Consider the following 26,835-nt stretch of genomic DNA (forward strand, 5'->3'; position numbering starts at 1 on the left):
AGCCATTTGAACCATTTTTGTTTGTCTACTTATCTCAGAGTGCAGTGCCGTTCGCCCACTCTGTATCGGCGATTAGGAGAACAGCATCAACGTAGTTCAGATCCAGCACCGCTAGTATTGTTAGTCAGAACTGTGTACCAAAGTTTTAAGTTAAATGTACATTGATATGTGACTGCCTTTCACTAGTATTCAAGTCTAAACAATTATTCTCGTACTCGGTGACACTAATAAACATACACTGATGAGCCAAAACATTATGACCACCTGCTGAATAGGTTGTTTGTCCGTCTTTGGAACGAAATACATCACTGATTCTGCGTATCAGGGATCCCACAGTTTGTTGGTAGGTTTGTGGACGTACGTGGTAGATGTCTACGCACCGGTCATGTAATTTGCGTAAAAACCGGGCCGCTGATTTGAGTACGCTGCGATGGCACCCGATAGCGACGTAAATGGGCTCCATAGGACTTAAATCAGGCGAATTTGGTAGCCGAGACTTTGATGTGAATTCATTATAATGATCCTCAAACTACTTATCGCAGTTCTGGCTCCGAAACACGGACAATTATCCTGCTGAAAGATGACAGCGCTGTCGGGGAGACATCAAGCGCGAAGGGATTTATGTGGTTCACAGTTGTCTTAGTGTGCTCCCATCAACCTGTGTCCATGGCGCGCTGCACGTTTCGAGCCGCCGTTCACCTCGATGACGTCATTAGTGGAGACGACCATCGACCTAGTGTAGCAAAACTGTGATTCACCCGAAGGGCCGACAGGTTTCCATACATCGACGATCGAATCTCGACGGTCTCGTGCCCATTGCAATCGCATTGAACGTTGTCGTTGGGCCAACATGCGAACATATAGGGATGTTCTGCTCCGGAGCTCCCTGTTGAACAATGTACAATGAACGTTGTGCTCCGTAACACTTGTGTGTGCACCAGCATTGTGCTCTTTCGGCAGAGATGCCACAATCACCACCTATCCTGCTTTACAGACCAGACAAGCCTCCGAAACCCACATTCTGTGAACAGTCCTGGACGTCCAAGCATTTAGCACCTCTGAATGGTAGTTTTACTGTCCTTCTACCTCTTTCCGTAGATACTCACTGTAGTGGCACGTGAAGATTCGATTAACTTTGCGGTTTTCGAGATACTCGTTCACAGGCTCTGCGTAATAATAACCTGCTCTTTGCCAAAGTCGCTTATCTCAATGGATTTCCCCATCTGCAGCCCATTTCTTCGCTAGGGCGATCCGCCCCCCCCCCCCTTCCCCCGTATCTGCGACGCTTATCTTCGCTAGGATGATCCCCCGCCCGTATCTGCGCCGCTTACATACCTTTGTTACAGCGTCATGTTCCCGCAACACCACCAGGGGCTATCGCGGTGGGCAGCGGTTGTAATGTTATGGCTTATCAGTGTATACCGTCATTCGAGTGGACGTGGAATGCATCTAACAAGGGAATATTCCCAAGTGCAAATAACTATCATGATGTAACTTGGAGGAGAGGGGGGGGGGGGGGGGGAGGGGACCGGTGCAGAGGGGACATATAATGCAATACATAATATTTTGTTTGTGCTCAATTTCACTTTTAAGGTGTAAAATACGACCCAAAAAATAAATTGGGATTATTAGGTTTAGTGGGAATATCTTCAGAAGGATATATAAAAAGTGTTTCTCAGTTTAAAGTTCATATGTAATCAATGTTCTTAAAACAGTACTCGACATTTGTATTAATTTGAAACTTTGTAAAATACGCTACCACCATTTATTAATTCTGAAATACGGGAACTATTGTTACATCATAAATTAAAGAAACTTTCAGCCCACATACATTCATGTGTAATAAAGCCGTTTTCTGAAATACCATGTTTGGAAAATAAGCTGTACACAATGTGCTGTTGGAGTATTTTCAACATACCTAATTAAAATATCTAAACTTTTTTTAGTTTACCTTTCACATATGTACATATGTGTATTTTGTTAATTGAAAATAATAAGTAACTCATTAATATTATACAAAATAATTACAATAATTGTAGTCTAGAAAAAATGCTTAAAACATAACGTTTTTTTTTATATCATGAGCATAAGATGGACGAAAATTCTTCATGTAATACACACGACGGAGATGACAATATAAAACCAAATTCAACACGATTTCAAATTGTTAGGATATTTAGATGATCACTCGTGGGAATTTTGTTCTCCGTCGTGTATATTATATGAAGAAGTTTAGTTCATTTTATGTGTGTGGTGTAAAAAAAAAAAAAAAAAAAAACGATATGTTTAGGCACTTCTTTACAGATTATCATTATTTTAATGATTTTTGTCATATTAAGGAGTTAATAATCACTTCCAACTAACGAAATACACATATATGAAACGGAAAACTAAAAAAAAAACATGAATTTAAAACGTAAAATGAGAATTTAAAGCATAAAAATACAAATAATATAAATAATTAGATTAATAATGAATGTTTAGATCTTTTAATTAGATCTGTTGTAAATGCTTCAACAGCACATTGCGTATAGTTTATTTTTTTAGAAAGCAGCTTTATTACACCTGTATGTATGTGGCTTGAAAGCTTCTTTAATTTATATTGTAACAAAAGTTTTCATTTTAAAAAATTAATGAATGCTGGTGGAGTATTTTGCAAAATTTCAAATTATTACACGAAGTTGATAATACAATTTTCAACCCGCCCAGCTAGCTGCGCAGTCTAACGCGCTGCTTCCCTAGCAGCAAGGCGTGCCGGTCCCCGGCAAGAATCCGCCTGGCGGATTAGTGTCGAGGTCCTGTGGATGGTTTTTAAGGCGGTTTTCCATCTGCCTCGGCGAATGCGGGCTAGTTCCCCTTATTCCGCCTCAGTTACACTATATCGGCGATTGCTGCGCAAACACTGTCTCCACATACGCATACACCATAATTACTCTACCACCCAAACATTTGGGGTTACACTCGTTTGGTATGAGACGTTCTTGAGGAGGGGGGTGGGGGGGGGGGGGGGGTCCACTGGGGGCCGAAGCGCACAATAACCCTGGGTTCGGTGTGGGTGGCGGTAGGGTGGGTGGACTGCTGTGGCCTGTTGTGGGGTTGTGGGCCACTGAGGGCTACGGCGGGACGAAGGCTCTCTGTCGTTTCTAGGTTCCCGGTTTAAATACACAATATAGTACAGTTTTCAAAAACGTTAATTACATACATGCTTTCAAATGGAAAACATTTCTTATGTGTCATCGTTTTAAAGATATTCCCTCTAAATCTTATATGTCACACTACCTTTTAGGCGTGTGTTTCAACCCTTGAAAGTGAAATTGGGTACAAACAATAAAAACAGAAAAGAAAAAGATATGCATCACATTATTTTGCCCCCTCTTCACACACGCCAAGTTTCAGCAAGATTATTTATTTACACTTGGGAATTTTCCCTTGTAAGTTAGGTATTGTATATTAAGGAGTTACAGTAACATGAACTAATATTTTATGTATGTTGTAGTATCCACTTGGCCTCCTCCTGAATTACATCTACGCTTGCTATAACACACAGAAAATCCATACTTCACACTGGCTAGAATGTCATTATGTCGTCAGAGCACTGACGCTCCATGTGAATTTCTGCATTTTGTCGGAACAGAACCGTCCGCATTTTTCGTTCCGATCATGTTGTGGGACGCGTCCACGCGTCTTTGTTTTTGTTCTGGAGTCAGGGTGGGCGGGTTTTCCATTCACTTTTCATAGCTTCGAAATATTTTAGAGAAGCTCTTGAATACTTTATTTAGAGGTGTTGCTCCATTGCGATTTGTGACAGAAAAAATGATACACTAGGTTGCATGACCACTTATTAACAGCGCCTGTGACAACTGAGATGTCGAATGCACATTTGCTGTTTACAGTTTGCCACGTACACTATGTCCGCCTACATGCATCGGCAACCCATCAAACACTAATGTATCACAAGGTTGCATATGCACAAGACGTTGCCCACCCGGACTGCGTCGATCACAAAGACGACAGACAGCAGGACAAGCACCATCAGAGATTCTCCGTGCTAGGGACCTATTTCCTCCACCGTGTCACGTGTGTGGAACTAAATCGGCACCAATTCCTCCACGCCCTGGCTATATAGGGCGGTGCAAGCCAACACGTCCGCAGTTCGCTTCACCGTAGCTCTGGGCCAGTTCATGCGACTGCTCTTCGCCGCCCATCAGTCAGAGCCCGGTTGGAAGCGACCACAGAGGGACCTACGACTTTCCAGTAATTTTCCGAGACATACGTGTTGGCCAACTACGTCGAACGCTGAACAACCTACGTTGTTAGGGATTATCAGTGGCATAGTCTTCACGTCCTGCTACGTTTATTCAATGTGTGTGTTCCAAGCGTATGCCTGTTAGTTTCTGAGATGTTTTCTTTTGTTATTAAATCTCTCTGCTGTGGTCATAATAAACCTTTGTTTTTGTTTACCTATGTCTTACTATTACCTATCAAGCATCTCCCCATGCGATATGTAGCAAGGGTGACGAGTTATTTGGACTCAGGTGGTCACGTGTGTTGTTTCATTCTGTTCATATTTTTCTTCTCTCTCCAAGGCCGAACAGCCAGTATCCAAAGCCGTGGACTTGACACAACATATATTGCTCTTTCTGCGGGACATGGGGATGGGGATGGTCGCCACGGTAGCGAGCTTTACAACAGCGTCCACCGTTAGCTCTCAACGCCCTTCTCGGCCGAATCACATGTCTAAAGGCTTTCGCGCCTCTCCGACCATTCCCCGTTTGGACAAGGAAGTCGAACCTTGGGCGAAATACATGAGGCGCCTTGAACAGCATTTTCTAGCGTATGGTATCTCAGGCGACGCCCATCATGGGGCATTTCTCCTCGCCTATGTTGAACCATACGTTTACTACCTTCTTCAGCAATTGAAACCTGAATTACAATCGCGTTCCCTATCATATGAGGCAGTCAAATTTCATCTGCAAGAATATTTTGACTTGTAGTTCCACGTTGCTATGGCACGACATAAATTTTTAAGCTGTCATAAGCAACCGGGTCAGCAATACTGTGAATAGGTCGCGATGCTCCAAGGTCTTTCTCGGGAATGCTATTTTCGGAGTTCCAATAAACATGTAAGCAGTCTTACGCTGTGTCACTCGTTTGGGACATCCCCTGGTACATGCATATGATGAGGGGCTTCGGATTGACTTCCTGAAACTGAAAAACCCCATATTCTACGCTTGCCTTCAGATCGTTCGCGCATTCGAGCAGTGCCTCCGTGTGTCAGCTTCCATACAAGATCCTTCTTCTGTCTATACGGCTCGCCCTACCTGCCACCGGCTACCCCGACAGCCCCCGCTCCCTATGGACTCTCCACCTATTGTTAAACAGGCATTCCTTGCCTGACGCCCCCAACAGTTGCCCTCCTGCGTTAACTGTTTCATCACACATCCTCGGCACCAGTGCCAGTTTCGCCCTGCCAGATGTACCTCCTTCGACAAGACGGGTCACAAAGCGGAGGTATTCGTCAATTATCACCTTGTTGACTTCCAGGTGGATACCTGTTTTACCACCTCGATCTTCGTGTAGAACACCTACCGGCGGCTAGGCTCTTCTCCACTGCAATCGTTCCCCTAGCGCCCCTGCAGTTACAGCAGTGACATAGTGGTGACCAAAGGACAGTTCACCGTCCTCTTCTAACATGGGAGCACGACCTGTAAACGGCGCCCCCTTGTCGTCGATACGAAAAGTATCATTGGCTGTTTGATCCTTCTACTACAGGCGTCGTGGGATATGAAGCACATATTAACCACCTCCCACTGGCTATGCCTCGCTTTTTCAAGGCTCGGAACGTCCCATTCACCCTGGAATAAGTTATGGGTGCAGCTGCTACGTTTGCAAGACGCCAGCATCTTCACAGCCGTTTCCAGTAGTCAGTGGGCAGCACTCATCGTGCTGGTCGACAAACCAGATGGCTCCCTCAGCATATGTGCTGATTTCAAGAGCACGATTAACGCACAATCCATTGTGGATGCTCACCCTATCCCAAAGATGGACGAGATTCTTACTCGACTGACTGGGAGCGAGATCTTCTCGAAGACTGACCTCAAGGTCGCATATCTACAGCTTCCGATGGATCAGGCGTCGCTTGAATTGTAGGTAATCAACACACCTTTCGGTCTCTTCCGTTACAACCGCCTCCTCTTTGGGATTGCAAGCGCCACAGCAAGATTTGGAACACCTTACGTGGGAAGCGTTGGGCACAGCCAACTACCTAGATGACATCACCATTTCGGGACAGTCCACACAAGACCTGTTTGATAACCTAATACTCTTTTCATCTGCCTCAAGTGGAACATCTGGACATATCCCTCAGCGCCTCAGGAATCCGGCCAACGCCGCAACATGTCCCGGTTATGCAGGATTTACTATAACCGACAAATGTCAAACAACTTCAGTCCATATTGGGCCACCTGAATTACTATCGTTAACTTATTCCCCATGCAGTAACTATCGCTACTCCGCTGCATTATCTCCTATGCAAGAACGTGGTGTGGAATTGAGACACTACTTGCAATCGAGCTTTCCACGCCCTTAAGAAAGCATCGTTTCAGCTTACCTGTCTGATGGATCACGATCTGTCACTTCATGTGGTCATCGCGGTGGACGCAATCGATTATGGTGTAGCGGGCGCCCTCTTTCATATAGCCAATGGGGTGGAACGTCTATTGTCGTCATTTCACCCTAGTGATGGACCACAAACCATTGCTGCCACTGTTTCGTGCAGATGCCAACATCCTCACAAAATCGGCGCACCGCTTTCAACGATGAGCTCTGTTTATCACCAGTTATTCCTATGAAATTCAGTACCGTTCTACGACTCACCATGCCAGCACCAGTCTACTTTTGAGGTTGCATTTAGATACTGAAGACGAAGAAGCTCTCCCCACACTCCCTATCGATGCTAAGCTCTTGGCCCATTGTTCTGCGGAAGACCTGGTTCTTCATAAACTTCTCCTTCTGGTCCAGTGGAGACACCATCCGTCCACTGGCAGATAATCAACCCAAACGTTCAAGGTTATTGGCATCAGCAGCATGAATTCTCTGCCCTCAGTGGTGTCTTGTTGCTTCGGAGCAAAAATGGCCGGACTCGAGTAGTCATCCCATCCTCTCTTCAACGCCAGATGCTACACCTGCTTCACCATGGTCATTGGGGGGCCGTACTGACAAAACACCTGGGGTGGCAGCATGTATATTGGAAAGGGATAGACAGTAGCATTTCTGCCTTGGTGGCCACTTGCACACCTTGCTAAAGCAAACAAGCAGCCCCACTGAATCTCTATTTTCCATGGCCAGAGACATCGACACCATGGTCACGACTCCACTTTGATTTTACTTGCCCTATTCTCGGCTAATCATGGTTCACTGTGATCGACGCCAGATATCGTTTTCCCTACATCTCCCAGATATCTCCCACCTCATCTGACCCAGATCTTCGTAATTGAAGGTTTACCATAAACAATAGTCACAGACGATAGGCCTAAGTTTACGTCTGCCGAGATCACATCTTTCTGTGATCCAGTGGATTTGCTCTGTCCACACAGCGCCTTTTCACCTGGCGTCCAATGGTCTGGCGGAGTGGTTCGTTCGAACAATTAGGGATCACCTGTCAAAGCTTCGCCATCACTACTCTCTGGACGATGCACTCTGTACCATTTTGGCGTCCTATCGATCGACACCGCAGGAGGGGACCAGTCCAACTGAACGCCTCCATGGACCACAGCAGTGATCACTGCTTTCCATCCTCCAACCACGGCAGCTGAAGGAGTCACCAATATGGGGTTGTCCTCCTCGCTTTTCAATCCATGAAGACGTCTGGGTCCTGACGTTCTCCCAACAAGGCTGCCGTTGGAATCCGACGGTAATGACACAGCTGTTGGGACGGGCAATGGCGAAATACAACTCTTGGATGTTTCACGGTGTCACAAACATCTGAACCAAATTCGCCCCAGGAAACCACCGTTGGCAGCCAACGCAGACTCAGGGCCTTTCCTTGTTCCAGGTTCATCTGTGCCACAGAAGGACGCCATTGCCCAGGCTCCACCTCCAGCGGCCCCATCATGTTCCCCTGTGGAGGCTGGTCTTCCAGTGTCTGCCCTGCGCCACCACCAATGGACGCTGACCAGAGTGGTCGGAATCCACAGCCACCAGGGGCCACTGCCGGCCCCATGGAAATAGACCCTGACAGCGAAATCAACTACCGTCTCTCTCATTCTCTAGCGGCAAAAGGGTGCCATGTACACGACGTTCGCCTACAGGATCGTTCGCCTAAATGCATGGGCAACTCCTCAGACACTGATGCATCATGTAGCTACATAAGCACAAGGTGTCGCATATCCGAACGGCGTCGATCACAATAAAGCCGACAGACGGCAGGACGAGCACCACCAGAGGTCCTCCGTGCAAGGGACATGTTTCCTTCGCCGTGTCGTGTGTGCAGAACTGGATCGACACCAATTCCTTCACGCCCCGGCTATACAGGGCGGTGCAAGCCAACACGTCAGCAGTTCACTTCACCGAAGCTCTGGGCCAGTTCATGAGACTGCTCTTAGCAGCCCATCAATCAGAGCCCTGTCGCAAGCCACTGCAACAGGACCTACGACTTTCCAGCGATATCCTGAGACGTACCTGTCGACTAGCTACGCCGAACGCTCAACTTCCAGTTGTTAAGGATTATTAGGAGTCGGATCTTCACGTCCCACTAAGTTTATTCACTGTGTATTCCAAGCGTATGCCTGCTAGTGTCTGAGAAGTTGTATTAATTTTATTGAGAAGAGTTTTTCCTTTGTTGTTAAATCTCTCAACTGTGGTCGTAATAAACCTTTGTTTATGTGTTCCTGTGTCTTACTATTGCTTATCAAGCATCTCCCAGTGGGCGATATGGAGATATAGTACATTTGTTGGTACAAGCTGCCATCGTAGTTACTGCGCTGACACCACCATTAATAGAATAAATCTCGGAATTTTTTGTATGCGGACAAAATACCGTGATGTGGCAATATAGTGAAGTACATTAGTCCCCCCCCCCCCCCCCCCCGCAGCGGAGCAGTGTATGGCCTTAAATTACCCGTTTGTCCCATATATGCATTACTACCGTAGCATCGTTCCCTGTAAAAGCGGAAATGCAACGACATGGCAAGCGTATTTCCTTGAAGACAGTCCATTCTCTGTCACTCTCAAATTCCTGAGATGCTAATATTGCACCATTTGAAGTCAATGAGGCATACTGGCAGTTGATTATACGAGGTGTGACAATCATACATCGAGACTGCGCACCTGCTGCTGTGAGACCACATTGACGAAAATGCGGTTGCAATGTAGTCGATCTTGATGCTTTTGGAGCTACCAACTGTCGTTTCGACTTTCTGTCTGAATTAGTTTACTATTGAGTCCTGGCTGCAAAGACAGTGTTGTGTAGTTGTGTCGCAATCATAGTTGACTAGAGCAGCATATCAACCTTAAACTCGGCCGGCCGGGTTGGCCGAGCGGTTCTAGGTGCTACAGTCTGGAACTGTGCGACCGCTACGGTCGCAGGTTCGAATCCTGCCTCGGGCATGGATGTGTGTGATGTCCTTAGGTTAGTCAGGTTTAAGTAGCTCTAAGTTCTAGGGGACTGATGACCTCAGCAGTTAAGTCCCATAGTGCTCAGAGCCAATTTGAACCTTAAACTCGTTGTAAAGTTAAAAAATTGCCAACGAAATGTTGCCAAAAGTTAAAGAAGAAGTTTGATAATAATGGTGTGTCACATGCGCGAGTTTTGCAATGGCAAAACGTGTTTTCTGAAGGTCGCAAAGAGACCGAGATGATGATCGATGTCCGCAGTCGATCTTTGACTGCAAGTACTGAGGAAGACGTTCAGAGAATTAATCAAATCAGGTGGAAAGACCGATGTCTGAGCATTCGGAAAATCGCCGATATGATAAACTAAAGAAGAAAGAGTAGGACAGATTTTTGATTATTAATTAAATGGGACAAATGTTTGTGCAAAAATGGTCCTACAAGGTCTCACTCTGGAACTAAAAGTCGACTGCAAACACATTTGCCCTGACATACTAGAACAACTCACAGAACAGCCAGACTTACTCAGATCTGTGGTCACAGCTGATAAAACATGAATGTTCTAGTATAAGCCCGAAACAAAACGTTGGTCTGTGCACTGAAGACCCCGGATCACCAAGAATGAAAAAAATCCTGAAATAACAAGTAAAACTGGAGACAATGCAGGTCTTTTTTCAGTATCAGGGGTGTTATCATCACTGGATGGGTGCCTGAGGCTCAAATTACAGTCAAAAATATTACGAAGAAGTTCCAGTCAAGATGAGAGGAAGAGTAAGGATGAAAAAAAAAACAGATTTGTAAACGGAAAGCACATGATTATTTCACAAGGGCAATGCGCCAGGTCATTGTCTGAAGCGGTTTTTAGCGGACAAGTTCATTCATGTCTTCCAGGATCCACCGTATTCACCAGATTTCGCTCCATGTGACTTCCACCCTGTGGTGTCACCGCCAGACACCACACTTGCTAGGTGGTAGCCTTTAAATCGGCCGCGGTCCGCTAGTATACGTCGGACCCGCGTGTCGCCACTGTCAGTGATTGCAGACCGAGCGCCGCCACACGGCAGGTCTAGAGAGACGTCCTAGCACTCGCCCCAGTTGTACAGCCGACGTTGCTAGGAATGGTTCACTGACAAATACGCTCTCATTTGCCGAGACGATAGTTAGCATAGCCTTCAGCTACGTCATTTGCTACGACCCAGCAAGGCGCCATTACCAGTTTATATTGAGATTGTAAAACATGTACCGTCAAGAGCGATGTACACCAATTATGGATTAAAGTTAAGTATTCTACCAGTTACCTCCTGTTTTGCTAGTCTTATTTCTCTGACCTGTTCCAGACCTCACGCCAGCCTGCGTGAGCTTAAATGCGTGCCTTTCGGCTACCGGTCATAGTGGATTGGCTGTCTGGCCAGTTCACTACACACCCGTTTTCAAAATCGGAAGTCGAGTGAATGAACCTGCTTTTCCAATCTATGGACAGGTAAAACGATAGAGTTATTCTGCATCTACATAAATACTCCACAAGCCTCTACACAATGCATGGTGGGGTGGTGGCTTGTACCACCACTAGACATTCCCTTTCCTCTTCCACTTGCTAAGCGTAAGAAAAACGACTGTCTATAGCTTCATACGAGCCTTAGTTTCTCTATCTTGTCTTCTTAATCCTTATGTGAAATGCACGTACACTGGCGCGAATAGAATCCTTCTGCAGTCGGCCGCATATGCCGATTCTCTAAACTTTCTCAATATTTCCAGAATGAGATTTTCACTCTGCAGCGGAGTGTGCACTGATGTGAAACTTCCTGGCAGATTAAAACGGTGTGCCGGGCCGAGACTCGAACTCGGACCTTTTGCCTTTCGCGGGCAAGTGTTTTACCAACTTTTTTAACCACTTCTTTGTTTTTTTTCATTTTTTGTTTATTTTTTTGCTACCCCTACACCCCTTTTTTTAGTTTTTTCCTAACAAAAGAAATAAAACCTAAAACAAAATCATAGCCATCCCTACGGGGACTGCCACTTGTGTCCCTGCCAAAAAACAAAAATGAGCTCTTACTTCTTCAGGCGTTGCCTTCCTAACTATACGTAACCACCCCCCATCGAAAATGTGAAGAAACTACACTATACAGGACTAACGTGTGTGCATCAATCCACAAAAACACGATGAAAGGAATGGGGGAAGGGTATTTCTAGTAGGGTGTGGAAGGTATTTTATTTTTTTAATTATTTTTTTATTGTTTTTTATTTTTATTTCTTTTTTCATTTTTTTGTTTATATAGTTATCAATGTGCGAACAGTCATAGTTAATAAAACCTGGAAAACTAAAACAGAATGAAGACACCATCGAAGATAGTAAACATAAATAACATGAAAATAAAGCCACCACATCGTAGTTAGACTTCCCAGCGACTGCGCCCACTGACAAGATTGTTCAATATATGATCGTTTGCAGTTCGCTCTGACCTCATCTACCACTGCCTGGAACATTCCAGCTACACGGCGGGCTGTGAAAGGCACTCCAGAGGTAGTTTGGGAAGCATTGTCGATATCTGGTATGCCCGGAAATAGCATAATGTCTTTCTTGCAAATAGAGCCAGAAGTCAAGTAAATTCTTGTGTCCGTCACGACAGAGGTAATGGACGGCATGTCCACGTATCCAGGTGACAGAGTTGGTTCGAATCGTGGGGTAAAATGTCTCATCCGGCAACAATAACGTGCGTGCAGATGTATGCTCCGGCCTAACTCGCAAAAGATAAGCCAGCATCTGCCGCACAAGGTGCCAAACCGGTTCCGCCTCTCCACAGCTGAGGCGGTGCTCGTCAGAATCTAGTGTATTACAACCCACACAATTGGGAGATTCTGCCATGTGGAAATTGTAGAGACGTTCTTGCGTCACCAGCTTCCCATTAACGACTACGTACCATTGGGAAACTACATCGGAATCTAGCATGGCATCGTGTACAGTCTTCCACACCAAGCGCCACCGTACGTCAGGATATTTTAGTTCGACCACATTTAGGGGGTGGCGTTGCAGCATGTCGTGATATAGGCGTCGAGCTGTGGTCATTTGCGGTGTCGTGAGCGCTACACTGCAATAACTTTGTTCTAAATAGAAACGTCCTATATAAAAGAGGGGCGCTGGGATATCCTGTAATGGCACGGGCGCTCTTAGTGAAGCAGGTCGTAGCGCCGTCAGAAGCAGACTCGTGAGGCTCGTAGGACACCGGCGCAGCAGACATAAATGTGAGATAACATAGAGGACAATGGCACTATCATGGACGTTAACTAGGCCGAGACCACCTTTTTCCTTGGGGAGGGTAAGAGATACGTATCTGATCTTCAGTAATATACCAGCGGTGACGAAGTATCCCAGCGCTGCCTTAATGCTACGAGCCAAGGGTTTCGGAATGGGTAGCGTTTGGGCGACATGCGGTATGCGGGACGCAAGGTATACATTGGCATAATGCGCCCGCTGAAAAATGTTGAGGGATCGCAAGCGTTGATTTGCAATTCCGGCCTAATTTTGTTAAGAAGGCGTCGATAATTGAGCGTCGTCGCGCGTTGCATGTCGTTCATGAAATCTAAGCCCAAGCAGCGTACAGTATCACTGAAGCGTAAGGGGGCAATGTGTTCCTGCGGTAGCCCAATCCCGATGCTCAAGGCGACGGACTTGTTAACGTTGATTTGGCTACCAGAAGCTGTACCGTAGGTTGCAATCCAGTCCAAAGCCGCGGCCATGTCGTCAGCTCCACGTATGACGATCATCAAACCATCCGCATATGCGGTGCAGCGATAGATGGAGCCGCCGAACTGTATCCCAGTGAGCCTGTCTCGGAGACCACACAACAAAGGTTCTAAGGCCAATGCAAATAACAATGTTGATAATGGACATCCCTGTCGTACTGATCGGCGGATCGGCATGGGTGCCGTCAGTCTTCCATTAACAAGAACTCGAGAAGTAGCACCATGCAGAAGGCGTGTCAACACTGCGATAAAGGGGTCGGGATATTCCATGCGCCGTAGAACGGCCGTGAGGAAAGTGTGGCCCACACGGTCAAAAAGCCGGCCGCGGTGGTCTAGCGGTTCTAGGCGCGCAGTCCGGAACCGCGCGACTGCTACGGTCGCAGGTTCGAATCCTGCCTCGGGCATGGATGTGTGTGATGTCCTTAGGTTAGTTAGGTTTAAGTAGTTCTAAGTTCTAGGGGACTGATAACCACAGTAGTTAAGTCCTATAGTGCTCAGAGCCATTTTGCACGGTCAAAAGCCTGGCTAAAGTCAAGAGACGCCAGGGCTGCCGGCAAACGTCTCACCCGTGCAAGGGAGATGAGATTTCTGTAACGACATAACGCAGTTCTGATGTTGTTGGGTCCTCCCAAGAACGTCTGATCGCTGGTCAGGACGTGCAATAGTGAGCCGCGAATACGTTCTGATAGCAGCCTCGAAAAGATCTTGAAGTCGCTGTTCAATAACGTCAAGGGGCGATAATCACGGACATGATTCCGTCCCTTCGGCTTATGGATGGGGACAATCAGACCTGCCAAGAATGGTGCAGGCAATGTTATACCCGGAGACATCAATTCCTGACAAATTTCAATCAAACACGGTACCAACAGTCGTTTAATGGCTCGATAGAACTCTAATGGTAATCCATCGATTCCTGGTGATTTATGGGGAGCACCTTTACTAATGGCGTCGAGCACTTCCTCTTCTGTCACTTCTCCCAGTAAAGTCGGTACCATGTCTGGTGGAACTGTACCGTGGACATGTGCTGAAACGGTGTCTACCGTCACCATATCAGGGAGCACTGCTGAATAAAGTTGAGCGTAATGCCCATAGAAGGCTTCTGCTACATCTGCTTGTTCTATCACGTGTCGACCGTCGTCCGTTATCATGTCGGTTACCAGTGCCCTACGGCGCCTCCTGAGTTCTAGGAGCATGTGGTGCATAGATGGCCTTTCTGATTGTATCATGTCTGGAGCACGCGACCGTATAACAGCGCCCTGTAAATGACGGCGTGCTAAGGAGACGAGCTGCGCTTTCGCGCGATTGACTACGATCTGCCTGTCAGGTGAGGGCTCCATAGCAAGACATTCCCGTAGGACGGTGTAACAAAAGTTGTCCGTGCTCCTCCTCCATGCCGCTGCTTCCCGGCCGTAAGCCATGAAGGTGCGCCTAAGAGCTTCGCACATTCAATCCACCAACGGAGGGTCGATCGGTAACGACCACGACGCTGGAAGGACGCGTTCCACGACTCTTCGATAGTACCTTTACATGCCGGCTCGTCCAGATGGGCGACGTTCAGTTTCCATGGGGGCCTACTGCGCCACACACGTGCAGGTTGGAGGGCAATTGTGCAAATATAGGCTGTGTGGTCGGTGAATGCAGTGGGCCAGAGCTCTGCTCCTCTCGTCGCCGTTGAAAAGGTGCTTGTGACATAAATCCTGTCTAACCGACTTGATGAATGACTTATATAATGGGTGTAACCAGGAGCTGGGCCATGGATGTGGCGCCACGTGTCGATCAGGTGTAGATCACGCACTAGCATTTCCAATTCCGCACACGGGACGTAATGTGGCTGCTGATCAGACGGAGATAATGTACAGTTAAAATCTCCTCCGATCACCATATCGTCTATGCGGCCCATAAATAGAGGCGTAATATCTTCCGAAAAAAAGCGGGCCCGATCTCTCCGTCTCCCTGATCCTGAAGGGGCATATACATTGACGAGTCATACACCGTTGACAGTTACTGCCATGGCTCTTGCACTCGGTAAGTACAGTACGTCCGTAGCCGCCAAGCCGTCCCGTAGCACGATAGCCACACCACAATCGGTAGAAGAGGCGCGGGAGATGTGGGCGGTATATCCGTAGAAGTCAGGGAAACTAGCGACACATACTTCCTGCAAGAGGGCCACGTCGATGTCCGCCGCATCGAGCATGCGTTGTAGCATTGTCAGTTTGTGTGGTGCCCTTATCGCGTTGATATTGATTGTGGCAAGGCGAAAGGTGTGCTGCCTAGTCTCTTCACCTAGGGTAGACGCCATGGCAATCGAAGACAACCGCAAGAGATGCCAAACCCACCGAACCCGTTACAAATTATGAGTCTTTCACGCTAGGAGTAGCATCCCCAATGCCACCGCCTCCCCTCTCACCCGTGCCCCCTCCAGGAAGTTCCTCAGCATCGTCCGACCACAGAGGGTGCAACACGATGCTGTGTAGCTGATCGGCACCTAAATCTCTCTCACGCACGTCGTCTTTGGTAGAGGTAGACGGAGCGCCATCCATCGACGCGACCTGCAGCATCTGTGGTGCAAGAAGTAACTGGGCACTCGTAGTATGGGCAAGTGAACCGCTTAGATCCTCAGCAGATCCATGCCGTCTGACGAGATGTCACCTTCTTGACCGGCCGTGTGTAGGAGGCAATCGTCAGAAGGGGTCCGCCGACGTCGCTTGCGTCGTCGAGGCGAACGCTGCTTTCGAACGTGGACATCCGTATCAGAATGTGGGAGGCAATCCAGCGTGGTATCACCTTCCGCTAGGAAAGCCGCGGTCGGGACAATGTTCGCGTCCACGTCCATCTCGTTCTGATTGTTATGTTGCGTCTCTATTCCGTGGGACTGTTGCTGCTGTTGTTGCTGCGGAGGAGGCGACATATGGGTTGGCATTTGGGGTCCTTCCTCTTCCTCCCTTGGTCCTTCTGACGTCGATGGATGTGCCCGATCGCCTGTGTCGTCCTCATCTATGGTGCGCATCGTCGTCTGAGCGTACGTGAGGGGCAGGATTGTCGTCCCTGTCGAGGAAAAGGAGTCTCCCACTGGTGTCTGCGTAAGACAGCCACCGATGTTCAAATAGGACGGCACATGTTTCTTGAGCTCAAATTTAATTTGGCGCACACCATTGTAGACCTTATACGCCGAGAAAGTTTGCCACTTTTCTGCAACGTGACTGATGACATTGCCATATGGTCGGAAGGCGTCCTTGCCAAGTTCCTCTGGGACCTCGAAGGGGAGCTCAAAAACCCTTACAGTCCTTAGGCGCATGCCTGCGTGATCCACCGTCACTGCACCGATATGCCCGTCAGAATGTTTGAATCTGACTGAGTTCGAGTATTTAGACACCACTGTCGCGCAGACCTCTGCACTGGTCATTTTAACATAAACCACGCGCGCCGTTATAGAAAAATGTATTCCGACGACAGTCGCCGGATCTAAACGTAGATCGTCGCGTATGAACTGTTCTATTTCATAGGCTCGACGACGCGCGTGATCTGGTTGTAAAGTAATTTTGATCGTATCGTGGCGCCATGTGTGTGCCATAGTCGCACTGAACTTGGAACAAATACAACTCGCACCGCGAGAAGGTAAACACAAACAAGTGCTCACGGTCGCGCGCAGCGGACGTCCTCGCCCCACCGCAGCCGAAAGCAGACTGCGTATATAAATGGAAATGTCGTGTGGCTAGGGCCTCCCGTCGGGTAGACCGTTCGCCTGGTGCAGGTCTTTCGATTTGACGCCACTTTGGCGACCTGCGCGTCGATGGGGATGAAATGATGATTAGGACAACACAACACCCAGTCCCTGAGTGGAGAAAATTTCCGACCCAGCCGGGAATCGAACCCGGGCCCTTAGGATTGACAGGCTGTCACGCTGACCACTCAGCTACCATGGCGGACAGACTGAGTATGAGCTACCCAAGCACGACTCACGCCCCGTCCTCACAGCTTTACTTCTGCCAGTAAATCTTCTCCTACCCTCCAAACTTTACAGAAGTTCTCCTGCGAACCTTGCAGAACCAGCACTCCTGAAAGAAAGGATATTGCGGAGACATGGCTTAGCCACAGCCTGGGGGATGTTTCCAGAATGAGATTTTCACTCTGCAGCGGAGTGTGCGCTGATATGAAACTTCCTGGCAGATAAAAACTGTGTGCCGGACCGAGACTCGGACTCGGGACCTTTGCCTTTCGTGGGCAAGTGCTCTACCAACTCTTTTTCTCAACATTGTTTCGCGGAAAAAAACGTCGTCTTCCCTCCAGGGATTCCCATTCGAGTTCAAGAAACACTTCCGTAATATTCATGTGTTGATCGAAAATACGGATAACAAATCTAGGAGTACGCTTCCGACTTACTTCGACGTTTTCCTTTAATCCGATCTGATGGGGATCCCGAACCCTTGAGCAGTACTAAAGAATGGATAACACTAGTGCCTTATATGTTGTTTCCTTTTTAGATGAGCAACATTTTCCTAGAATTCTCCCTATAAAACGAAGTTCACCTGTCCTACTACCTTCGTTACGTGTTCATTCCATCTCACATCACTACACATCATTACGCTATTTAATCGATCTCAGGCAGCACACCATGAATACCGCATTTGAACACTACATGGTTATTTTTCCTAATCATCTGCATCAACTTAAATTTTCTCTAATGACTGCACTGTCGACAGTTCGACAAACTTTTATCTTCCTTCCTCTTTCTTTTCTTTCGTTTTACATTTGGAGCAAGCTGGAAGTCATCATACCAAATAGAAATTCTGTCTAAGTCATCTTGTATCCTCCTTCAGTCGCGTAACGCCGACACTTTCCCGTGCACTACAGCTGCATCAGGAAACAGTCGTAGACTGCTGCTCACCCTATGTGTCAGACCGTTTACAAATATAGAGAACAAGAGAGGTCCTACGCGTATCACACTTCCTTGGGTCACTCCTGACGATACCCTTGTTTTTGATGAATACCCGCTGTCAGGACAACGTACTACGTTCTATTATTTAAGAAGCCTTCGAGCCGCTCACATACCTGGGAACCTACTCCGTATGCTCGGACCCTCGTTAACAGTCTGCAGTGAGGTATCGTGTCAAATGCTTTGCGGAAATGTAGGAATATGGAAACTGCCTATTGTCTTTCGTCTGTGGTTCACAGGATATCATGCACGAAGAGAGCAAGCTGAGTTCCGCACGAGCGATGCTTTGGAGATCCGTGCTGATTTGTGGGCAGAAGCTTTTTCATCTCCAGGAAATTTATTATGTTCGAACTTGGTTTTGCTCAAGACATGAGGGAGATCGGACAGGGTTATCTTGTTGCGATGATGACAGACGCCTCGCCCACCGACTCGCCGAGCTTTTGTTCATTGCCAGGTCTTCGTAGACAAACTTCAGGCACCCATGAATATGCTATGCTCTAATTTTTCCGCCAAAAGAAACTCATTGACAGGCTCTCTCCTTCGAACGCACCTCCGTTACAGACGCCATTTTGAAGGCTGCGTATAGCGCCACCACCTAGCGGAACTTACGAAACTATAGGAGCTGAGGCGGGAACATTTCATGAGTTCGCATGACGGATTCCGCATTTTTTCAACCGAAATTGGCCGAGACAAATAAAATGTTGCATTACTTACTGAACGCCCCTCGTACATACACTCTACGTCCACTTTTATAATATATATGGATATCAGATGCGTGTTATCATCTAACGAATTTCAGTGTAGAGTAAGTGGAATGAATTATAAGCTGCACACAGATACGGTAGGAGGGCTTCGGGAATTCTCGCCGATGATAAATGTTCCGGCAGCAAGAGGTCCCTCTACTTGGCACAACGGTTACAGAAAGCGTCCATTGTGCACGCATAAATGATTTCTGAACGACAAAAGTGTATCGGTTAAATAAACATCATCAGATTTACCATTTCTTTTTATTTAACTTGAAAAATAAACAGGAAAATCATTTATTTTTCAAGCGTTGAAAGAGGACTATACCCGTAATCACTTACTGTTGAGGCATTGTTCAACACGTTCTTCAATTTGCATTTACTACGGCCGTACTTTATGGCTGTGCAGTTTCAGGTGTGTGTGTGGGTGTATTTGGGGGAAGAGACCAAACAGCGAGGTCATCGGTCTCAGCGGATTAGGGAAGGATTGGGAAAGAAGTCGGCCGTGTCCTGTTAAAGGAACCATCCCGGCATTTGCCTGAAGCGATTTAGGGAAATCACGGAAAACCTAAATCAGGATTGCCGGACGCGGGATTGAACCGACGTCCTCCCGAATGCGAGTCCAGAGTGTGCAGCTTCACAAACAGCAGCGCAGATTTCAGGTTTATTGTTAATGAATAGTGTTAGAAAGAGATTTGCTGCAAACTGAAAGTGCTCTCCTGTTGATTACAGAACATAAGAGAGTGCATTACCTGGAGGTTTGCTGCGGGACTTGGTCGTGCTTGCGGCAGCAGTACTTGTAGTGGGCGTCTCCGCAGCAGAAGAAGGCCTGCCCCTGCACGTTGCGGCAGTAGAAGCCAGGGTGCCAACTGCCCTCGTTGTCATAGTATGCCGCGCAGAACTCCGCGCCCAGCTCTGTACAAGAAGAAGCAACGGATGCTGTAAACAGCCAATCAAGGATCTTCCCTGCAAATAATACGCTGCCAAGTGAAATGTATGAATAAGCGCCTACCCAGTTAAACTCATGGCCATGTAAGAAGTTACTGATTGAAAATCATATGTCAGTGTTGCCAACTCCTGAAACAGATTATAGTAAGCCGAAGATGTCCTGGGCGTCTTCGCGACGAAAAAAGGGAAAGAAAGCAATTTGTCCTCATGATCTAAACACTCACTGCTTACTAAGCGAATAGTGTTGTCCTGCGGCTCAAACTCTTCAGTAACGATCCGACGTAAACGTCCCTTTGCCGTGAGGTCAAGTTTACACGAGGACGGCATAGCCCTAATTCAGGGAGTAACATACAGAGGGCCAGAAACAGTCTGAAAAGCTTGCAAAGGCTTTGCAGGATAGGTTGTGTTGAGATACAACTGTTATGAAAAAATTCGATACATCACGCCGTTTCTGAGTTAATTAGCACTGAAGTTAGTCAATCAGGCCTTTGTGTGTGCAAATTCAAACGGCCTGCCAGAAACAGTTAGTCTCTGCTTCTCTCATAGCGTAGATGACAGGGCACGACAACGCTCAGCCTTTGACTCGGGTTTGATCATTTTTAGCGTTTTAGATAAAATTTTTGTACTGCTCTCTCCACCGTCTCTGGCTGGCTACTTTCATTTGTGCGCGCAACGGCCTGATTGATAAACTTCAACGCTAATCAACTCGGAAACGGTGCAACGTATCGAATTTTTTTCTTAACAGTTATATCTCAGCACAACCTATCCTGCAACGCCCTTGCAAGCTTTTCAGACTGTTTCTGACCACCCTGCATAATTGCAATACATACTCTGAATATTTAGGCAGAATCACTTAGATATCTATATAGTTGAAAATAAAGAAGCCATGAATCGCCTCACATGGAAATTTAACACAGGTCATCCTGTCGACGTAAAATTTTTTTCGCACAAGTCATCCTGTAGATAAAAAAAATTCCCCATTGCGGTTATTGTATCAGGAAATGAAGGCACTTAATTTAATAACAAACATACCAGACAAAACATTACTCACCCACGGGAGGTATCAGACTAATATCGTGTAACACCGCCTTGCATCGTTTGGAAAGAGGCAACATTGCGGCTCCTCAAACTATACTATACGTCTCTATCCAGCGACTGTTCAGTCTCTGTGCTGCTTGGTCCACTAAAAACGTGAGCGTTTGTGCGGAATGGCGTTTCGTGAGACACCCGCCTCCAAACGACCACCGCATGCAGTTTCTGTCACAATATTTGCTCACAAACTGGTTGAGATGCACCTGCATTCACTGACAGCAGCACTTCCTCTCGAGTATGAAACCGTTTGTCACTGACAAGACGTGACACACGTCTCTAGTCCCTCTCGGTTAGTATCTTTTTACGACCTTTCTCCTTACAGCATGTCAAAGAGCTGCTAATGATACAATATTCATTGTAGACACGTTGGACAGTCCGTACTGATACACCAACAAACCAGGCAACGTCAGTCACGATGTGAGCAGGTTATGTCCAAAAACGATAGTTCCTTTCTGCCATTTCGGCCCATCTTATTGCTCTGTTTCGATACAACCGGTATGCGCATACACATCTCTTCAATACCACGGCTTACATCAGTGATGGAGAGTACATGAGTTTTTACTCTTTTGAGGCGGTGATTAACACAGCGTCAGGCAAAAAGATGTCCCCTATTTATAAAGGTAGTTACAAAGAAACAAAGGTACAGAGTAAAAACTTTTATTCGCGAACAACAAATAATATGCCATTTTATATTACTAGGTTTTAAACATTATGTCCGGTAAATAGCGTCCTTCATTGTTGACACATTGACGAAGCGTTTCCCGGAAGTTGTCGATAGTTCTTCGTGTCATTTCTGGGGGAATGGCAGCCACTTCCTAGGTGATTGCCTCCTTATGTACTTCCAAGTTTGTGAGGCGATGTATGTTCACGTGAGCCTTTAAGTGTTCCCCCCCCCCCCCCCCGCCCCAAAAAAAAATCACAAGGTGATAAGTCGGGTGACTTTGGGGGCCAGGCGACGTCTCCAAATGAAGAGAGAAGGCGTCCGGGAGACAATCCTCTGAAAAGTTCTACTAAATGCCGAGAAGGGTCAGCTGTGGCTCCATCTTGTTACAGCCAGACTTCTCCCGGAAACGGTGCAACGTATCGAAATTTTTCTTAACAATTAAATCTCAGCACAACCTATACTGTAACGCCCTTGCAAGCTTTTCAGACTGTTTCTGACCACCCTGTATAATTTTAATACCTACTCTGAATATTTAGGCATAATCACTTAGATATCTACAAACTGGTTTAACTTAGATCCCTTTCATGTAACCGTAGCAATTTGAATTACCGTTGCATCACCTCTTTCCAAAAAATACGGATGCCATACACTAAATCCAGCAACGGCGCGCCACACTGTCACACGACTGCTGTGAAGTGGTCGTTGGTGAAGTTCCTGAGGGTTTTCTGCTGCCCAATAGCGGAAATTCCGTTTATTTACAGTGCCTGACAAGTGAAAGTGGACCTCATCAGAAGAAATCAAAACAGCTCCAGGGGGAAGGTCCTAAAGAATTTCATCACACATAGCTCTGTGAGTTTCCAATTCTCTCTCACTTAATTCTTGGGTAGCCATCGCTTTGTATAGGAGCACGTGAAGATTCTTGTGCAGGATTCGTCGTACACTCCTATCAGAGAATCCCTCGTAGCTGCAAGCTTAAATGTTCCAAACGCTTTGCGACTGCTGGAAGCACGCTCTCACACTCGCCTCATTTTCCGGCGCTATTACAGTCCGAGATCCGCCAGTAAATTTTCTTTTCAGTGCAGAACCTGATGCTCTAAAGCGTGATATCCAAACTCTAACAGTTTTTCTACAAAGAACGGAATAATGTCGGCCAAGTTCGAACCGAATGCGAAATGCTTACTGAATAGTAATCAGAGAACCACAATTACGAATATACTCTTCTACAACAAGCGCACAATGCTCACCTAGACAAGCCATTGCGCCTGCTGAATGGCACGTACCCCGCTATCGATCGATACCGCTTCCACATCAGTACCCCCACTACGCAGCAGCCTCTCCAAATACATGGAGTCTTCTTGCGGGGCTTGTATTTCTTCCGGATATCTTATTATTACGTATTGCACTAGAAGTTTAAACTGTCGTCTTTAGTTAATTTAGTTAGCTAGTTAGTTCCATGTTCTATGCATCATTTGAACGAATTTTTTATTGAAATTATATGGAACGATTCAGTTTACAGGATATGCAATGAACATATATTTTAGACCTCCTCACGCAACTGCACTTAAAAACTAATTTTTATTTTTTTATTTTTTACAGGTTATCAGTTTTTAAACAGAAATTAGTTCATGGAATTGGAGTTGTCCGGGAGAAATGATTATGGGCTACATTTAAAACTTGCTTTGCTGCCTGTCAGACATTGAGCAAATGATAAAAAAATTGTTGTTACAGCCTGAACTCCCTTCTGAACCAAAGAAAACTTTAATAAAGAGTAATAAAGGTCTTTTTTTCCTCTAGTATTTTAAGTATGGACATCACTATTCTTCGCAAACTGGGATGGATTATCTATGATGAATTTCATTGGCGAATTATGTATTGTGATGGTGCAGTTGTTCATATACTTAACTTTCTGAAACTATTCAGATCTAATTTGCCTATCGATATGTCGCGCGGGCTAGCTGCGCGTGTCTGAGGCACCTTGCCACGGTTTGCGCAGCTCACTCCGTCGGTGGTTCGAGTCCTCCCTCGGGCACGGGTGTGTGTGTTGTCTTTAGCGTAAGTTAGTTTAAGTTAGATTAAGTAGTGTGTAAGCCTAGGGACCGACGGCCTTATCAGTTTGCCGGCCGGAGTGGCCGAGCGGTTCTAGGCGCTACAGTCTGGAACTGCGCGACCACTACGGTCGCAGGTTCGAATCCTGCCTCGGGCATGGATGTGTGTGATAGCCTTAGGTTAGTTAGGTTTAAGTAGTTCTAAGTTCTAGGGGACTGATGACCTCAGAAGTTAAGTGGCCGGCTCTGAGCACTATGGGACTCAACTTCTGAGGTCATCAGTCCCCTAGAACTTAAACTACTTAAACCTAACTAACCTAAGGACATCACACACAGCCATGCCCGAGGCAGGATTCGAACCTGCGACCGTAGTGGTCGCGCGGTTCCAGACTGTAGCGCCTAGAACCGCTCGGCCATTCCGGCCGGCTCAGAAGTTAAGTCCGATAGTGCTCAGAGCCATTTTACTTTTACTTTTTTACCTCATCAGTTTGGTCCCACAGGAACTTACCACCACCACCTATCAATATAAATACCTTACCTGCGGAAGTGTCGATTTCGATGGCTGAATTAGCAGCAGCTTCGGGGCGAAAGAATTTGGCTACTGAAGAACGGAGGAAAACATTTTCATATTGTAGCAGTGTATTACTGGGCTCTTTTATAACCTATCACAATGAGTTTCATGATAATTTCCGAAAGTTTATACACAACAGCTGATAAAAGTTTAAATAACCAATCGGAAAAAGTCAACAGTAAAATGAATTTGACGGCGGATTTGCGAAGAATTAACACATTACGAAAAGGATAATAGGAAACTTTGCCTGATGATGAGTTTTTTCCTTGACTTAGAGCCTGACAACAAGGGTTTCGAGGTATATACTTTACAATCTGACGCAGCGTAGAGATAACAGGTAGCGTGCGAAAGCAGCATTTGTAACCGTGCTAGTAGCAACACAATCGGAAAATCGTGTGAACGAAGAACGGAAAAGTCAGGCATGCTCCAGTGCAAGTCTTTGGCGTGGAGTCGCATACTACCAGCCTAATTTATGCTGGCCTCTAGAAGCAAAAAGGACTTGTCGTATTTCGGGTCTTCCATCATAAAGAAAGGCATAATCCTCAAAAGACTAACCATGTTTTTTAAGTTAAGGAAATATTGGGGGAGGAAGGTTCTGGCAAGTGTCTAAGGGAAACTAATGTTAATCATCGACCTTATGCGGTTAAAATCAAAGCAAGTTACGTAAATATGCTTACTGTAATTGCATAATATGAGAATGTTACATGTATAACTCATTTTTGTATTTCATTTTTGATCCAAGGTGAAAGTGAGTGTAAAGCATTGCTGCATCGTGCTGCGTCATTAAAAGTGAAAGAGATTTTTCTAAAACAGCAGTTTTGCAACAATGGAAAAATCCAAGTCGTTCTCGTTGCAGCTTGTACTACAGAGGCGAAACAGCTGAAGAAATATTTCAAGGTCAAAAGCACAGGCAATCGGTTGAATTTGCAGCAACTGATCAGCAGTGTCTTAATAAACAAGAGATATTTTGAAACATTAAATAGTTTGAGTGTGCCCTTTTCTCACATATTATGAGAAGAATGTGAAAGTGAAGCTAAGGTTATATCTAACATCACTTACAAACTGGTCTGAAATTCCGCGTCGCAGTTGTGCTTTAAACCACAAAAGAGTATGTTTATGCTATTAGAAGGATTTAAATTACTGTAATTCGTCTGGGTACTTGCCTTGGACGTTTTGGATTCGCAAAGAAGTACATAGTTTTCTTTCGTATTTTGTAGTAATATTATACACTCCTGGAAATCGAAATAAGAACACCGTGAATTCATTGTCCCAGGAAGGGGAAACTTTATTGACACATTCCTGGGGTCAGATACATCACATGATCACACTGACAGAACCACAGGCACATAGACACAGGCAACAGAGCATGCACAATGTCGGCACTAGTACAGTGTATATCCACCTTTCGCAGCAATGCAGGCTGCTATTCTCCCATGGAGACGATCGTAGAGATGCTGGATGTAGTCCTGTGGAACGGCTTGCCATGCCATTTCCACCTGGCGCCTCAGTTGGACCAGCGTTCGTGCTGGACGTGCAGACCGCGTGAGACGACGCTTCATCCAGTCCCAAACATGTACAATGGGGGACAGATCCGGAGATCTTGCTGGCCAGGGTAGTTGACTTACACCTTCTAGAGCACGTTGGGTGGCACGGGATACATGCGGACGTGCATTGTCCTGTTGGAACAGCAAGTTCCCTTGCCGGTCTAGGAATGGTAGAACGATGGGTTCGATGACGGTTTGGATGTACCGTGCACTATTCAGTGTCCCCTCGACGATCACCAGTGGTGTACGGCCAGTGTAGGAGATCGCTCCCCACACCATGATGCCGGGTGTTGGCCCCGTGTGCCTCGGTCGTATGCAGTCCTGATTGTGGCGCTCACCTGCACGGCGCCAAACACGCATACGACCATCATTGGCACCAAGGCAGAAGCGACTCTCATCGCTGAAGACGACACGTCTCCATTCGTCCCTCCATTCACGCCTGTCGCGACACCACTGGAGGCGGGCTGCACGATGTTGGGGCGTGAGCGGAAGACGGCCTAACGGTGTGCGGGACCGTAGCCCAGCTTCATGGAGACGGTTGCGAATGGTCCTCGCCGATACCCCAGGAGCAACAGTGTCCCTAATTTGCTGGGAAGTGGCGGTGCGGTCCCCTACGGCACTGCGTAGGATCCTACGGTCTTGGCGTGCATCCGTGCGTCGCTGCGGTCCGGTCCCAGGTCGACGGGCACGTGCACCTTCCGCCGACCACTGGCGACAACATCGATGTACTGTGGAGACCTCACGCCCCACGTGTTGAGCAATTCGGCGGTACGTCCACCCGGCCTCCCGCATGCCCACTATACGCCCTCGCTCAAAGTCCGTCAACTGCACATACGGTTCACGTCCACGCTGTCGCGGCATGCTACCAGTGTTAAAGACTGCGATGGAGCTCCGTATGCCACGGCAAACTGGCTGACACTGACGGCGGCGGTGCACAAATGCTGC

General features: G+C 46.8%; 1 protein-coding gene across 1 annotated transcript in view; it reads right to left on the minus strand.

Moving 5' to 3' along the window:
- Nucleotides 1–26,835, minus strand: part of LOC124556548 — a 376,152-nt gene that overhangs the window by 22,612 nt on the left and 326,705 nt on the right. Inside the window, exon 3 of the mRNA XM_047130505.1 lies at nucleotides 19,779–19,941. Coding sequence (XP_046986461.1) covers nucleotides 19,779–19,941 — 163 coding nt within the window. The remainder of the gene's footprint in view (nucleotides 1–19,778; nucleotides 19,942–26,835) is intronic.

Source organism: Schistocerca americana, chromosome X (assembly GCF_021461395.2).
Source record: "Schistocerca americana isolate TAMUIC-IGC-003095 chromosome X, iqSchAmer2.1, whole genome shotgun sequence".
In the NCBI taxonomy this organism is placed as follows: Eukaryota; Metazoa; Arthropoda; class Insecta; order Orthoptera; family Acrididae; genus Schistocerca; species Schistocerca americana.